General features: G+C 38.3%; 1 protein-coding gene across 1 annotated transcript in view; it reads right to left on the reverse strand.

The window, feature by feature from the left end:
- Positions 1-442: 442 nt before the first annotated feature.
- Su(var)3-3 (Suppressor of variegation 3-3) overlaps positions 443-15,422 on the reverse strand; it is a 237,704-nt gene continuing 222,724 nt past the window's right edge. The window contains exons 10-13 of the mRNA XM_064133529.1: positions 3,825-4,117; positions 2,471-2,683; positions 1,868-2,078; positions 443-1,112 (exon numbers count right to left, since the gene is read on the reverse strand). Coding sequence (XP_063989599.1) covers positions 928-1,112; positions 1,868-2,078; positions 2,471-2,683; positions 3,825-4,117 — 902 coding nt within the window. The 3' untranslated portion in view covers positions 443-927. The remainder of the gene's footprint in view (positions 1,113-1,867; positions 2,079-2,470; positions 2,684-3,824; positions 4,118-15,422) is intronic.

The raw sequence follows: 15,422 nt of genomic DNA on the forward strand, positions 1-15,422 counted from the left end.
GGGACTAACCCTTCCGCACCAGTTCATTATCAGAGGGTCACAGATGTACGTGAGTATAAAACCCTGAATATTATTATGAACTATCATTATAAAGTTTAGTAATGGTTTTTAATAAATAGCTCGGGGTTGAATACACCCGGAGCATTCTTCCGGCGTTCTGTCGTACAACATCCGTTCGGAAAAATACTTTTCAACAATTTTCCAACGGGAAATTGAAAGCGACTTTCAATCTATCCAGATAGCCACGAGAGCCAGATGAAAATACGGGGGCACAATGGGCTGATTCGCAGGGGAACTTTGAGTGCTTTGTAGTCTGTTTGGGGCCAACTTTCGCTCTGGCAATTCCCCTAGTATCTGTTTTACGCCTCTTCATTTCCATTCTATTTTTTTTTCACTATCTGCCTAAAATTAGAAGAGTATCAATATCGAAAAAAAAGTGAAATACGTTTGCATAATGCTTTATTTAGAAAAAAATATTGGCTACACACAATGAACATAAATTCAAACACTTTCGTCGATATCAATCGACGATAAATTGGAGCTTTTTATTTATTTATTTTTTTTTCGTATTCGTTGAAACTGGTGATCGTAATAGAAAAGTTTGAAACCGATAAATGAAAAGTGCTCAATAAACATGGGGATTCGTGGGCTATCGTAACGAAATGATACTAAATAATCGGATGCCGTTGAAACTTTCAGCATGAAACTCAAATTGATGCTATGCAGGCAAAAAAAATCAAGTATTTCGTGTTATTTTCCAGTCATTTTTTTCAGCTTCGTTCTTGTTTTCTGGTGGTATCTACGTTTACTGCTCCATGATATAAAAACAAAATGTGAATAATACGATATGGGATAGGGGGATTTAATATTGTGGTGATGGGAGGAGAGGGAGGGAAGAGGGTTGGTAGTTTCGCGTGAATAATAGTGTTATTGCCCAGACCCGACTGTTGTGGTTGCCGATGATACTCCACTTGAGAGAACACCGGAAGTCGGGGAATTCGGTGGTGCATAAGGACTTCCGCAGAGTTGATCCGCTATACGACCACCCTCCCTTAATCCACTCAAAAATGCTCCGTGTACGGTTGCAGGATAGTTGCGAATCGTGTGTTCTCCTGTAATTCATAAAGAAACATTGAATAAATTATGGTAATGCCGTAACAGATATGGAAGCCGTGAATTCGATGTTATAATTTTTTGGATGTAGTCGTAATCATAAAGGGCAATTGGACATTCTGAAGAAAATTACAGTTTCATCCTCGATTTTTCTCGGAGCACATTTCATTCTATTGGATCATAGTCATAAATTTTCATTTCAAATTGATGTGCTATTCCAACGTTATGGTTTACAAAGGGGGATGGAGATACTAAAAAATATTCGAAAAACAAGAGAAGGAATCTTTACGCAACGTACGTAACGCGGTGCTAAATCTGTTTGACATTAACGTTAACAACAATTACACAACCAATAAGTGGAAAATTCATTTCGTCATCAATTCTCGATTTGGCGTAATCGTAACGCTAAATTCTACGAGCGCCAAGCGGAAGCTAAATTTTTAACTGCCCTCGCTGAGGCACAAATATATTTTTCTAATGAATTAACAATTTGTAATTAACATTGTGTCATAATAAAATCATTTTGTTCAACGACAGATGTGATGAGTATAAGAACCTTCTTTAGAATTCATAGATCAAGATTATCGTGCCCTCGAAGTATGTAAATCCACGGATTTGATGAAGACAACTTCTATAAACAATCGATACTAACAAAAGTGACCCAGAATAAAACTATGATTCGATTAATAAAAAATCCTAAAATTATTATTTATACGGAGGGGATGAAGATGAAGATACTAAAAATGTTACAAACCAGCGAAGAAAACTCTGGGTGGGGGTGATGCGACCCCTGCGGGCTGATTCGGTGGTGGTGGTGGTGCAACGGGTGCAGCGAGTAAATCGTAGTCACTTCCAGAGCTACCTACAGCAACAAAACTGTAGGATCCACGCGCCCAGGGATCTGCACGCCATCTTGTAACAACGCTTTCGCGTGGTTGTGGCACGACTTGGTTTCCAAATATTCCCTGGTGGAAAATACGACGAATCTTTAGTCATATAGATCACGGGGACCTGACTTAGGGAGCAGTGGTGGAGTCTCAAATGTTCTCTACATAATTTCTACGGTATCCAGGGAGACGAGCCAAGTTGTGTGGTAGTAAAAGGATTTTGGATGCAGAGTGATGGAGACAGGGCTGGGAAATGGGAGGACCAAGGAGGATAAATAATTCTCTGTTGAGGGAAGGGTAGTTTTGTCAATTTTAGAAGAATTTGTCGAACTGTTGTACCTTTCGTACTTCTTGATGATTCATTTTTAAAAGATTTATGGGGCAGCGGAGCTGTGGCATTTTCTCTCTCTTGAATTTTCAGGGGTAGTTTGGGAGGGGGTGGGGGGTGAGAAATTATATGTATAGCTTACCTTCAGCACAGCGATGCAACGTCCAACGATGACATCGTCGCTCACATTCTCCATGACGCAGGCTGCTTCACCCGCAACGAGGGCCAAGAGCACTGGTGCTTTGTACAGGTTCCAGAAGAGGAATAATTCACCCCTCGATGCAGTCGTACTGCCAACATGGCCGAACAAATTCGCGGTGGGATCCCAAAAGATTCTCTCGAAACAGAGGACCACCTGCCAATTTCAATGACAAAAAACCAAAATCAGTATTGATTCGTTAATAGAGAACGATGCAATTGCAAGAGACGAGATGGGAGTGATTAAATGAAAATAAATAATTGAAAGATTCCAAATCTAAATAATTTCATAATCAGTTGCAAAATCACTGATATTATCAATGAGTTTCCTCGCCAAGTTTATTGTTTAGAGAATAAATAAAGATAGATAGAAAAAAAATTGGACAACAATTGGACTTCCAGAGGGCGGAGCTGGAACGAAATGATATTCAGCCGCTTTTTATGTTGAAATGTGTCGGGAAAATTAGACTTGAGGTCTAATTTTACTAACAAAACTAACCGTTGCCTCTCCTTTCGCCCTCTGGAGACCTCATTTTTATGCAAAATTTCTTTCCCTGTATGAGATTTCTAGTTTTAAAAGAGCAAAAAGACGAATGTTGTAGCCAAGTGGCAAATAGTTTATGCGTTGGTAATTTTGAATCGGAATGCAGTGTGACCGTTGCACCTGTGGTAATGTCGGTCTCGACAAAAATACAAATATTGAACTGCGTGAAAATGTCTTAGAAAGAAAAAAGGCATAAGGGTTTGTCGGAGGGTGTTTTAGAGTCAGTCTTGAGAGAGAAGCTGATAGAGTAACATCTTCAAGGTCTGTTGAAACGTTAATCCGTATTAGATACCAACGTTTAAATCAAATGTAATAAATATTCAATTTAATTTTGTGGAAATTCTTTCCGAATAATATTCTGGAATGGGCCTCTAGGCACGTTATTCCAATTTAACAAACAACAAATAAAACAAAGTTTCCGAAACTGGAAACCAGACATTTATATTCTCAAATGCTTCACCAAATCGGAGACAGTTTCTTATTCCAATTCTGCTTTGTAATCTTCGATTGATCTCAATCATTAAACAACTTTCTCAGTATTAGAAGGCATGAAATCCTCGTAAGTGCTCGGTTGCCCATAATTTTTACAATAACCAACATGCGAAAAGTCAACAATTCACGCAATTCTATCCATAAATTCGTTGTCACCAGCCGTTAAGCCAACAGAGTGCAAACCACTCATCATATATGCAGTCACTCGAACATGAATTTCACATTTCCGAATAAAAGCTATGTACAACGCTGAACGTTTTACCTTGTTGAGGTTGCCAAAGCCAAGTCGTTGAATCGCTTGGGATTTCCAATCCGGCAGTGGTGGATTGAATGCCACTGCCGATGGTGCTGTTGACGCTTTCAGTACTCCCAATGGTAGAGTCACCAATACAGCATCGGCCTTATGCACAGTGGGATTGGTGTGAGTACTGCGAGAAGGTGCTGCCCAAACTTCAACACCATTTACACCGTATCTCACTGCTCTCACAGCTGTATTCAATCTAATGTCTAAGCCCTCGGATAGAGCAACTGGAACGCAGGAGTAACCGTTGCGAACTGTAACATAGAATTCAATAATACCATATTAATTGGATGGTTATTGGTGACGAAGAGAAAGGAAAAGATTTAACCATCGTACATAAATTATGTAAAATTAGTACATATATTTAACGTAATTCGTTACAAGATGTGGCTGGCCATTGCCCGAAGGTCTTCAGCCAATAGAATTGTTATTCAAGGTTTAAAATAATTTTTAAGACCCCTCTGATCTTACGCTGATGTGAATGGATCCTCTCAATCAATTTAAAATCCCAATAAATTGAGAGAAAATTGATTATAAAAAATTTCTTATGATTTCTTGTCTCAATGAAGCGCAGTTTAGTTTATAATTTTTCAGAGCTGACGAAATTGGATCTAATCATAATTAGGTTTCTTATCATGCACATTAGTACGTGAACAACGCTTTGTTGATTTATTCTTTTTGATTTCAATCAAGACAACCGAAGCCAATTACAATAGCTATGAATAGAAGGGGAATAATAAACGTATACGAGTCAACATTTTCACAGTCGGTAATAAATGTTAAGGATATGGAACAACAGAGGTTAACAAAAATATCTGGTGGCAAAGAGAGCAGATCAGAGCTGAACATAAAAATGTGGAAAGGCCGTAATTGTTGCTGCATGCACGTCAATAATCAGTTTTTATGGTTTCATATGCCTTCTTTTCTAGGAAGTGAATAGCATCGTTGAGAATATCGATATCAGCGTAGAGACAAGAAATACATTCACAACATTTACTATGATGGATGTATTATTATCTGCGATGCTATAATGAATTACATATCCTTCTCCATTAATGTCATACCATTACACAATTCCTCCGTTCATATATTTTGCACTTTTTTCTCTTCCAATTTATCCTTAAGTTCATCCTCATTGATCTCGAATTACTGAAATCACAGTTCGCTCAACGATTATGCAATCGATTGGAAAATTTCACGTGTCAATATCGTAATTATTCGTGGACAATTCAGACAAAAATTGAGGAACTTTCAGAAAAAATTCCAGTAACCGAGCGTCGCTCCAGAATTATGGAAAAATGACTTTATTTGTATTGATAAAATTATATATAGTTTTTTTCAATGAAATTATTCCAGAGAAACGTCTCTTAATTGATTAAATAATTTTTTTTATTAAGCCCGATAGAAATGATACAATAGAAATAAACGAGGAATGTGATGAAGAGGATAATGATCGCCAATAAATTGATCAGCCCACGATGTCTCGGTATGACGCACATCCCCTGATTCCCAAAAACAAGTCATTGAAAAACGGTACGCATTTTGACTACCATATAACCGTGAGTCGGTATGTTCTAATAATGATGCTTATGCATCTCTGTCTAGCTGGGTTAATTATGTTGATGGTATTGCCGCGTGGCTACCAAGCGAATCCTGTGGCGTTAGCCCATTTCGTTAATTAAAATTTATGCTACCAATCTGTTAGCCCGGGCGAAAAGCGTCGTAATTTAGATTAGCACTTTCGCTCATCGATCCCTCTATTATTCTGGGGTCTACCACTACTTCGTCACCTTGATATTCAATTCAACTGTTCCTTTTATGTTATGCGGACACCGCAGGGAAAAACTGTTTCTGGTTGTCAACATCATCCCATCGAAATCTACGGTCTCGGGGTGTTTAATTAAATATTAAAAAAGTGAATATATGAGAATTTTTCTGTGATTATGAACATAATTTGCCGAGACTGCAGAACTTTTTTGCTAAATTCACTGTAATTCACAGTGTGAATTTCAAAAATTTTAATCATGTTTAATTGTGAGTGAAATTTCGGGATTGGAAAATCAAACGCTGAACTGATTGCTATTTAAATTTTCTGAAAATTACAAAAATATATGATTTTATCGCCAAGAATTCGCAGTTCACCAAAAATTCTGTTGAGTTGAGAAATGTTCGAGCCATTCGAACTGAAAAATCATAAATTTTAGAAAATTGGACCTAAAACTTGAACTTTATTGTATAATCATTTTTTTTCTAAAGCAGATTCAATATCGTTCTCATCAGAATTAAGAATGTCTCAAAATCTAGGAAAAATATCAAAATTTTCATTTCAACATTTATTATGAAGCGGATTGAGTACTACAATCAATGCTATTACAATAATTTCGCTATCTCTCTTAGATTTAGAGTTATTTCTCAAAAACTACACTCAAACGCAACTCAACTTATCTCCTATTACCGCGTCGCTACTAAAGTATACATATTTCCGTCCCTCCCACGGATCCCTAACTCAATTAAACGCTCAATCCAAAGGACAAAAATGTATTTCCTCTCCCCTTCAGAATGTCGTACTCGTGACAATCGCAACGAGTCCATGAAATTTCAATGTTTTCCTAACGTCTCGGGAATTCTCACGATGTTGCTTGGAACTCGCTGCTGTACAAAAACAACAAAATAATGATATAAATAGCCTTATATATTTTCTATGTGTAACAGTGATATGTTAGATTGCCCCTGCTTCATGCATCTGCACTTTCTCTCGTACATTGCAACATCGCGAGGTATTTGCACGCGATATACCGCATGATTTTTATCCTCCACCTCTCATCACAGGTGTGTCTTAATGCACGCGAGCAATCTACGAGGTTGTTACTTGAGATTAAACCTCCCAAAATGTCCCAATCGGGCTTTTCACACTTATTCCTTCCACCCACTTGTATTCTCACCCCCCTCACCCCTTTGGGGGGTGGAGGGCACCGAATTGGTACTCTTCTGTTGTCGGAAGTGATGCGCGCCCGCTGAGTTTTTCACACCCCTAAAACAAGCGTAATGGAAGGGGACGGGGGGAGGGCATTGCACACAGAGAGGACCGCCCTCGTGTTCACCGACCGTGACATCCCCATCATTTTCGTTTACACATGTACCAGTAACCACTTTACCTTTCCCAACCATACTTGATCAATTAAAACAAACGCTAACAATGTGTTTCGCATTTACGCGTTTTCACCTCTTGATTTTTCATCACTTGATTTTTTTCCATTGATTTTCCCAAGAGTTTTTCACTTGTTGGGGACTAATGGAAGGTTTAAAATCATTCTAACTTGAGTGTTCAATTTTTTGCGTGAAGATAACTGAATATCATCTATAAACAACAAATAAAGTCTTGAAAACAATTTTTTTGGACTTGAAACTGTAAGAAATTTTTAGTAACAATAAATTTGGGTTAACTTTATCTCTGTACAGCATCCGAAAATAGACTAATTTGCAATGAATGATTGAGTAAGAAAAGATTCATTCGTCTCGAAATGAAAGATTTTCATTGTATTTAAGAATTTCATAACTGAGTTATTTTTTGTTTTGTTGTTTTTATCTCTAAAATTCCTTATCTGTTTCCAAAAATATGTCTAGAAGGGCCATCGTATCGCCAGTCAGGTGATTAGTTTATTTTGTTTTACTTTAAAACCGGAATTATCCTAACATCATCCAAGTGATTAGATAAATAAAGAAATCAAGAATAGGTATTTAAAAATTGAAGGCACCCATTCGAAAGCAAGCTATTAATTTATCAGTAAAAACAACTACTCATTTATCAAAAAATAAAGGCAACAGTTCACTTCTTACAATCACAATCGAATTTTTTTAGTTTTTTTATTTTTTATTATGGAAAGTGTTGAAATCTGTGCATAAGATTTATTTACACTATCAATGACAAGGACTCACACACACATAGGAATTCACAAGAATTTTCATTTACCCCAATTATTTTTCAAAAGCTTAAATTCTGTAAAAGTGCTACGTGAGTAGTTAAATGTAACATTTTTAATCCGAAAACCTGTGTTACATTTCCCCAGCAGTATGAACTACCCCTCGGTAATTAGCAGAATAATGTGAGCGACCCCAACACTGAACAAGTAAAAACTTTGGATAACAGACAATGTATTTACTCTAGTCATTCACATCTTTCCCATCATTCCAGTGGAATTGATTTTTATTTTTCCCCCTAGAGCTCAATGGAACTCGTGAAATCTACGACTTTGAACTTTGCGAATATCTCTAATCTTCAGGGCTGACCCGTGTAGCTAAGAAAATGCCAAAAAAATTTTTATAAATTCTGGGAGAGCCCGGGACACGGTATAGCGTGAAATTCATCCTCGTTATCTACCTCAGCTTCTCCCTGAATTGCTACAGTATAAAAATAATGTTCATTTTATTCTCCCCCGCCGTCTCTGAAGCTCGCATCTGCACTCTTTCATCCTCCCTCTGACCGTTATATCAGTCGATTCACCCTTCCGGCTGTGTCTTCTGTTTGATCTTAGCCCTCACCCGGTATATTTTGAACGACGAGTCGAACAATTTGTATGCCACAGTGGTTTTCAATTTACATTTAAATTGGTTGCTTATGGCGTTTCTGTCGCTCGACGAGAGTCGAAGACCAGTGCAACGATACCATAGGGTTGTGTAGAAAAGAGAACAGTCAAATGCCAAAACATGTGGCCATGTGTGTGTGTGTGTAGCTCGCATCATCGAAATATAAAATAAAGGAAATGGCATTGGACAGCGAGAAATCACGAACTGGGGAAAAGTTCGATGAACCCTTTCGGTGAATCGAGCTTTTGTTCTACCCTCCGGTCGATCGATCTCAACCCTCAGCCCTTTTTGTTTCTCTTTGGTTGCTGGTTTGCTACGGTGCAATCTCAGCGTCAGTTCAATTGGTAACAAACCAACGAATCCCCCGAAGGGAAATACAGAGGAGAAAAGTCTGGCAATTTTTGGGGGAAAATTTCGGAAACCATTCGGGCAATTCGATGAAAACTTCGCTATTGGAAAAGCCAGGGTAGTTTGATAGTCGCTTGAGCTTGCTGGGGTTACTTTTTTGGGTACGTTAGCTGGCTATTTTCGGGAAAAAGACGTGGAATTTGGTTTAGAGGAGATGATACTTTCAGTAAATTTGAAGACTGTCGAGAACTACAGACAATTTTTCGGTCACACTTGGAATGAGATTTTCTTCGATTTAGTTGTTGTTTCTGTTTTTACAGAAAAAAAGGTGAAAATAGAAATTTTCGGGCATTAGATGAGAACAAATTAAGAAATGTTTTGATACTTCGTGGAAGATAATCCACCTTGAATTATTAAAACATTTTTAGGATTATCAAAAAATAAAAAATATTTGGGAAAATCACGAATTGGGGATTTTTGCTATAAAAAAATTCGAAACTGTAGGTTCTTAATGGAACCATCACGGAACAACGCAAATTTTTGCTACTGTCTCATCTGAAATTGCTAAAAGAGCTTAAGTAATCTCCAACTGCTTCACAGAAAGTTTCAAACAATTAAAAAAAACCTCTCAAACTAGCCAAATTCTTTAGAGCATCACGAACATTTTTAAAAATCAAGAATTACCGTTTTTTTTACAAATTCCAGAGAACTCGCGATTTCGCTGAAATACATCACGATGATTACCACGATAAAAAAATTAATTAGTCGTTAACGAGTGTTCTTAAGTGTTGCGCTAATATTTAACGAATCGTGGTGATAGTTGAAAGCGTCATTAGCACCAACAGAATCATTGGACCTCAGTGGAATTAGTTTTTCAATATTTCAGCGCCACATCTCGGGGAATTTATGACCCAACTTACATCGACATATTGTTGAAATGGTGTGACAGACATTTGTGACAATTAATTTTCCAAATGTCTCATTTGCATATTCCAAGTTATCCCAGTCGTGGGGTACAGATGATACGATGTTTGAGCAACATTGCAAGTAAACTGAGTGTAATTCATGGAGAATAGGAGCGAGGGGGAGCGGTAAATTTTGCGCAGCTACCCTATTGTATTACAATACCGTATACCAAAAGCCTAATTAGCATGCATCACTCCTCGATATAACTACCAAAACCAACACGCCGAACCCGAAACGACCTCCGGGTCTCCTTCATTGTTGAGCCTCTGACGACATTAAGGCGCCATCATTAATGGCAATGTTGGGGTATGTTCCATGAATACCGCTGCACCCAGCGTCGGTTACACAAAAAATTCTGATGGTTCAATAGTTCTTTCAATTGACGGAACAGTGATTAAAATTACCTGCACGCTGTTGGAAAATATTCACCGAGAGGGAATTTCACACACGAAAAGAAATATTTAATAAAAATGTGTTTGTTTTTGTAAGTCCCGAGTTAAATGTTGTGAGGGACCATTTTTAGGAAACTGTCACGGAATTTTAGGTAAAATCACAGTTTTCGAGGAGGATTTCATATTTTTTTCGAGATTGTCTGTAAAAAATTGGGATAAATCCAAATTTTTCAAGTGGATTCGTTAATTTATCAATGTACTGTCAATATGTTTCCCCGTAGAAAATTTAAAAGACATTTTGCAATTGAAAATTCATGACTTAATGAAAATATAATTACACACTGTTAATTCTTCTTCAACTTTCCCATTAAAATTACTACTTAATCAAATTCCGGAGAAAATATTTTTGATTTTTTTGTGAACTGGGAATGATGCGTAAGATGGTGCTAATAATATTTCTCATTCAAAAATTCACAAGAAGTTGTCACTTTTAATTATAGTGAGACTTTGTTTTCAATATAAAATGAGTGGAAGCTAAATTTCCGCTACATTATTCCATCAAAATGGACGAGTTAATAAATAATTAATTCAATAGTATATGTCGCTTAATCGTCTAATGAAAAATAATTAGACAATTTGGGTAATGCAGAACAAAATATTATATTTCAATTGCAATTTAATAATTCAGTAAGGACGTGTGGTAAAAGGAGACAACTTGACTGATCTCTGAGCTGAATTTTCGACCAATATCTCTGAATATAAAGGAAATAGGGAAATTTTTATTGAAACATTTATTGTAGTACTCAATTTACCCTACAAAAAATACAATAATATAAATTTCTCCATTCCCCCTAGATTCCAAGATATTTAGCAAAAACTGGTCGATAGTCAAAAATCACTGATCTAACTCTCACAATAAAACTTAATCGCTAAATTTCCCTAACAATTTATCTCAAGTTCAATGGAGCTTAATAAGCAGTTTTAAATAAGTTTCACTTTATTGATAGATGATAATGAAATTTGCAAATACCCATCATCGGTTGATGTTCCAGCGCCCCTGAAGCAAAGTGAATACACATAAACTGCTGATACTCCGTCATGAAAGTCTCCCTTAAAAACGTTAATGGCTTTCAAAAAAACTCGTGAAGCCCTCATTCAATCAGCGAATGACTGTTAAAAAAGTGGAAAACCCCCTCATCCCCATAAACCTCCCTCCCTCCTCCCGCCCCCATGAAATCTCCCTCAATTCTTCTTTTTCCCCTCAAAAGGATAAATCCAAAAGAAAAAAAAAGTGAACATCTACCGACTCCGGTCAGCTTAAGTACCCACAGCCCTGCAAATGGTAGTACTTAGGCCCCTGTTACCCAGTATATGTAAAGCCAGTTATATATTTAGCCGACTCCCTTCCTGTCCGGCAACTCGTACGAGTGAAAAACCACGTACGAATAGAGTATTAGATATCCACCGGAGTTAAACGATTCCAAGCTGATTAAAAAGAAGATAAGCTAGAGTCAAGTCATGTCCTTGAGACAAAACTCGATACATAAGACATTCCAACTCGACACCCAGTTGGATGGTAATTGTCAGCAATTGGTAGCATTGATTTCACCAGAGTGAATTAAATGGTTGGATCAGGAGGTGGAGGGGGAGGTAGCTGAACGATCGAAGTGAGGGTAATTAAAAAAAAACAAGGCACTGATTGTAATAATCTCCAATTACTATTGATAGTTAACTTTGTTAACTATATGTTCTGGCTGATTGAAAGCCACAACTGGTCATTAATTTAGTAATGATTCTACTATTTTTTGCTGTCAGTTTTTAATTCCGGTCCTTTGATTAATAATGGGGGGAAACGATTTTTTTTAATCCTGAAAAATAGTTATGAAACGTCGTCAATGGTTATACCACTCGACACAAAGGATTGTTGAAATTGAAATTAAATACTAAATCTCCAGTTCTTGTTAAATTAATACACCTGAAGACGAATGTCTTGGGCATTCGAAACGTTGCACAGTCAAGTCTAGTTGCTTGATGTCCTTGGAAATGCTATAATCAACAATTTGGAATTGTAATGAAATGGCCGAAAGTGATCAATTAAACAGAAAAGGGACTGAGAGAAAAAAAACACGACTTGGGAGAATATTTAAATACACTGTTTTCATTCTCAAGGTAAATCGTTTAGTCGCACGGGTTTTAAAGTAGTGGCGAAGCAAAATACACAAGAAATGCATTTGCGCCCGGCCTTCCAATGCTGGAATTATAGCATCGGGGTAAAAGAGGAGGTTTATACGGTTAAAGGTCTGCGGGATTTGGCGAGAGAGGAAACGAGAGCGAGAGCGTTGGCCAGAGGTGAAATTATAGTGGGTGAGATGTAGACAAACTATACAACGATGAAAAACAATATTTTTCCGGATCCGAGGCAAAAAAAAACAATTTCCTTTTTCGATGCTTTAGAAGTAAGAAATCGATGTCCTGCTCACCCGTCATGAAAAATAACGTCTGAGAAAATAGTATGAGAGACACCGACGAAAGCGGCGTCCAGAGGACGACGTGGTAGCAGCACCAGCCGAAGACGAGCGCTCATCTCGTCGTTGTTATAAAGTTTAGAAGGAAAGATCCTAAAGTAAAATATCTTAAATATCTGTAATACCGTCTCAGTGACTTACTTGGAGATACAAAAAGTGGCTTAAGTGGAAGATAAGCCCTCGTCTTCGGCTGGCGCTGCTAGGACGTCGAGGAAGACGAGCGCGGCTAATGTCACGCCCTCCCGTAAATATTCCCTTTTCTCGCCTCGGCACACAATATGCTATTTTCTGGAGTGCAGAAACTGCAGTTCGACGGCTACTGTGAGACGAGTGAGGCTAGGGGAAGGGTCATTTAGGGTTTCTCAGCAAGGATACATAATCCTCATGGAGAGGGAAAAAATGAAGAGGAAGGAACCACAGAAAAGGTAGGAGGGAGGAATCTCACTATCGACCGACCCTATCTCCCCACCACTTGTGTGTTTCATGTAATATATAGGCCGTATCTCAAGCTCGCAAATTGCCTTTTTAAACACAACAAGACAGCCGTAGTCCCGCTTTCAATTTACACCGCGGTCTTTTTCACGTGAGTGCGCCCACTGTGTCCATTCCAGATCGTGAAACCCCAATGCGCCAGCTTTTGACGGAGGGAAGGGTGGGTGTTGCGTACTTGTTGGATTTGTAATGTATGGAGATTTTTTAACGTGACTTTTATCAGTTTAATGAACTGCTTAGAGGGGATGGAAGGGGGTATTCCACTGGATTATACGCTCAATAGAGAAGAATGTTGACGATTTAATCCCCTAGTTGGAGATATAAATGCGAAATTACAAAGTTTGGAAGGAAAGATTCTAGAGTAAAATATCTGGAATGCCCGTCTTAGTGGCTTACTTTGAGATACAAAAAGTGGCTTAAGTGGCTTTCGGAGATACAAACCTCTTTAAAGACCATACAAAGGGGCTTCAAGGAGATTCGTCGAAAAAATTGAAAACAATCAACAAGATTTAGTATCTTGTTAAGCTCGTGGATAGCATTATCTCCTTTGAGAAAATTTCAATTTCAAGGAGCCGGAACAAGACCCCCAGCGATAAAATGGACGATATTAGACAAATGTGATTACTAATGGGACTCCAGGTAAACGCGAACAAATGGGCCGGACCGGAACCAGATCTGACCGAAGATTTGTCAATCTCACATCGAGGCTAGTCTTGAAATCGGACCCTAAAATAGTGCAGTCCAGGATTGTCACACTGGGGTAGATTTGGTGCACCAGACTTGACCGAGCCATGATCATTTAGGGTACGACCGAGACTCAAATATTAATCCTCACCCAGTCATGACAAATTAGCTTTAGCCCAATGCTTGCTTGAACTGTGAGCCAAGATTGATGAGTCAATTGAAAGTGTTGAATTTCTGATTGAACTCCGGGAACAACAATTCATGTCATATTGTCTATGTTTACGCTCCAATAGGAACTGCGGAATTTGTTGATAAGTGATTGCCTTCAGCTGGTATAGCGCTGTCGCCCTGCATGAGTGGATAAGCTGATTATATTTGAAATTGAATATGAACTTGGGAAATGAAACCGGCCGAACAATGGCCGGTACCCTGTGACCTAATCCCCACTGTTTCAGTGTGTAATTTTTTGGAAATCCTAAGATGAAAATAGTTAATCGTAGAAGCAACATTCATCCGAAGGTCATCTCAGAATCGATTAGAATCTAGGCAAACAATCTTGGCTGAAGATTAATGTGACAATGCCGCCAAGATTCTCCCCAAGACTCGCTCTGGGAGTGAGTTTTGGGTGAGATTGATTTGATAATATCATCACGATTCTACCCACAATGGGTTCGAGACTCGATGAACAACCCTGGATGAGGATGGATTTGACAATGTCACCAATATTGGTTCCATGGTACCACACCAGCCTCAGCATCTTCAGACTAACACTTGCTATAAACCAATCGTTATTCATGGTTATTTTTCACTTGGTATAGACACCCTCAATTTTTGAATAATGACTCCTCAATCCAGTCGTTCCTATCCCTCGTCCATTCCTTCAAACGCAAACCCTACACTTCGTCAATACCTTCAAGAGAAAGTACGAATACAGAGTTAGAAGAAGGAAATGATAACAAAGAGGGAGTGGAGACGATGAAAATGCAATCGTATATTACCACTCTAATTGCAAACGGAATTATTGTCCTCAGCGACATTGAACGGGCTACCGTGGATACCTGGCTCCAATGTACCCAGCCATGGGCAGTGAAACGAATGAACCGGTGTGGGGGTTGCTTGGCTCGGTGTTTTCTAAAGAAACTAGTGAGGTAGTATTTACCGTTGATGACCCAACAAAGACCGTGTGTGTATATAATACATTTTCTTTTGTATGTTATTTTATTTTTCCATCGTCATGGTTTCTTTTATTTTACTGCTCGGTTGAGTGAGCACGGGAGGGAGAGGGAGGGATGAGGAGGGCTTTATTTCTTTCACTTTCGTATTTCGCGTACGCCCATTATTTTAAAAGCGTTGATTCTAGACTCGACCCACGCACGAGTTGTGCTCTCTCAAGTTTACAATTTTTTTTTTTTCACCTTTCAAACGATTTTTTTTTCCTCGTCTTTTTATGCTTCCCTGAGTCTCTGTACGTCTTTGGGTGGCTTCATACTCAGTATGCGCAATGTGTATACGACCCACGTCAACGCATAAACCTCAGAAATCACTCTGTGTCCAAACGAAAACGATTC

Source organism: Diachasmimorpha longicaudata, chromosome 13 (assembly GCF_034640455.1).
Source record: "Diachasmimorpha longicaudata isolate KC_UGA_2023 chromosome 13, iyDiaLong2, whole genome shotgun sequence".
NCBI classification, from domain to species: domain Eukaryota; kingdom Metazoa; phylum Arthropoda; class Insecta; order Hymenoptera; family Braconidae; genus Diachasmimorpha; species Diachasmimorpha longicaudata.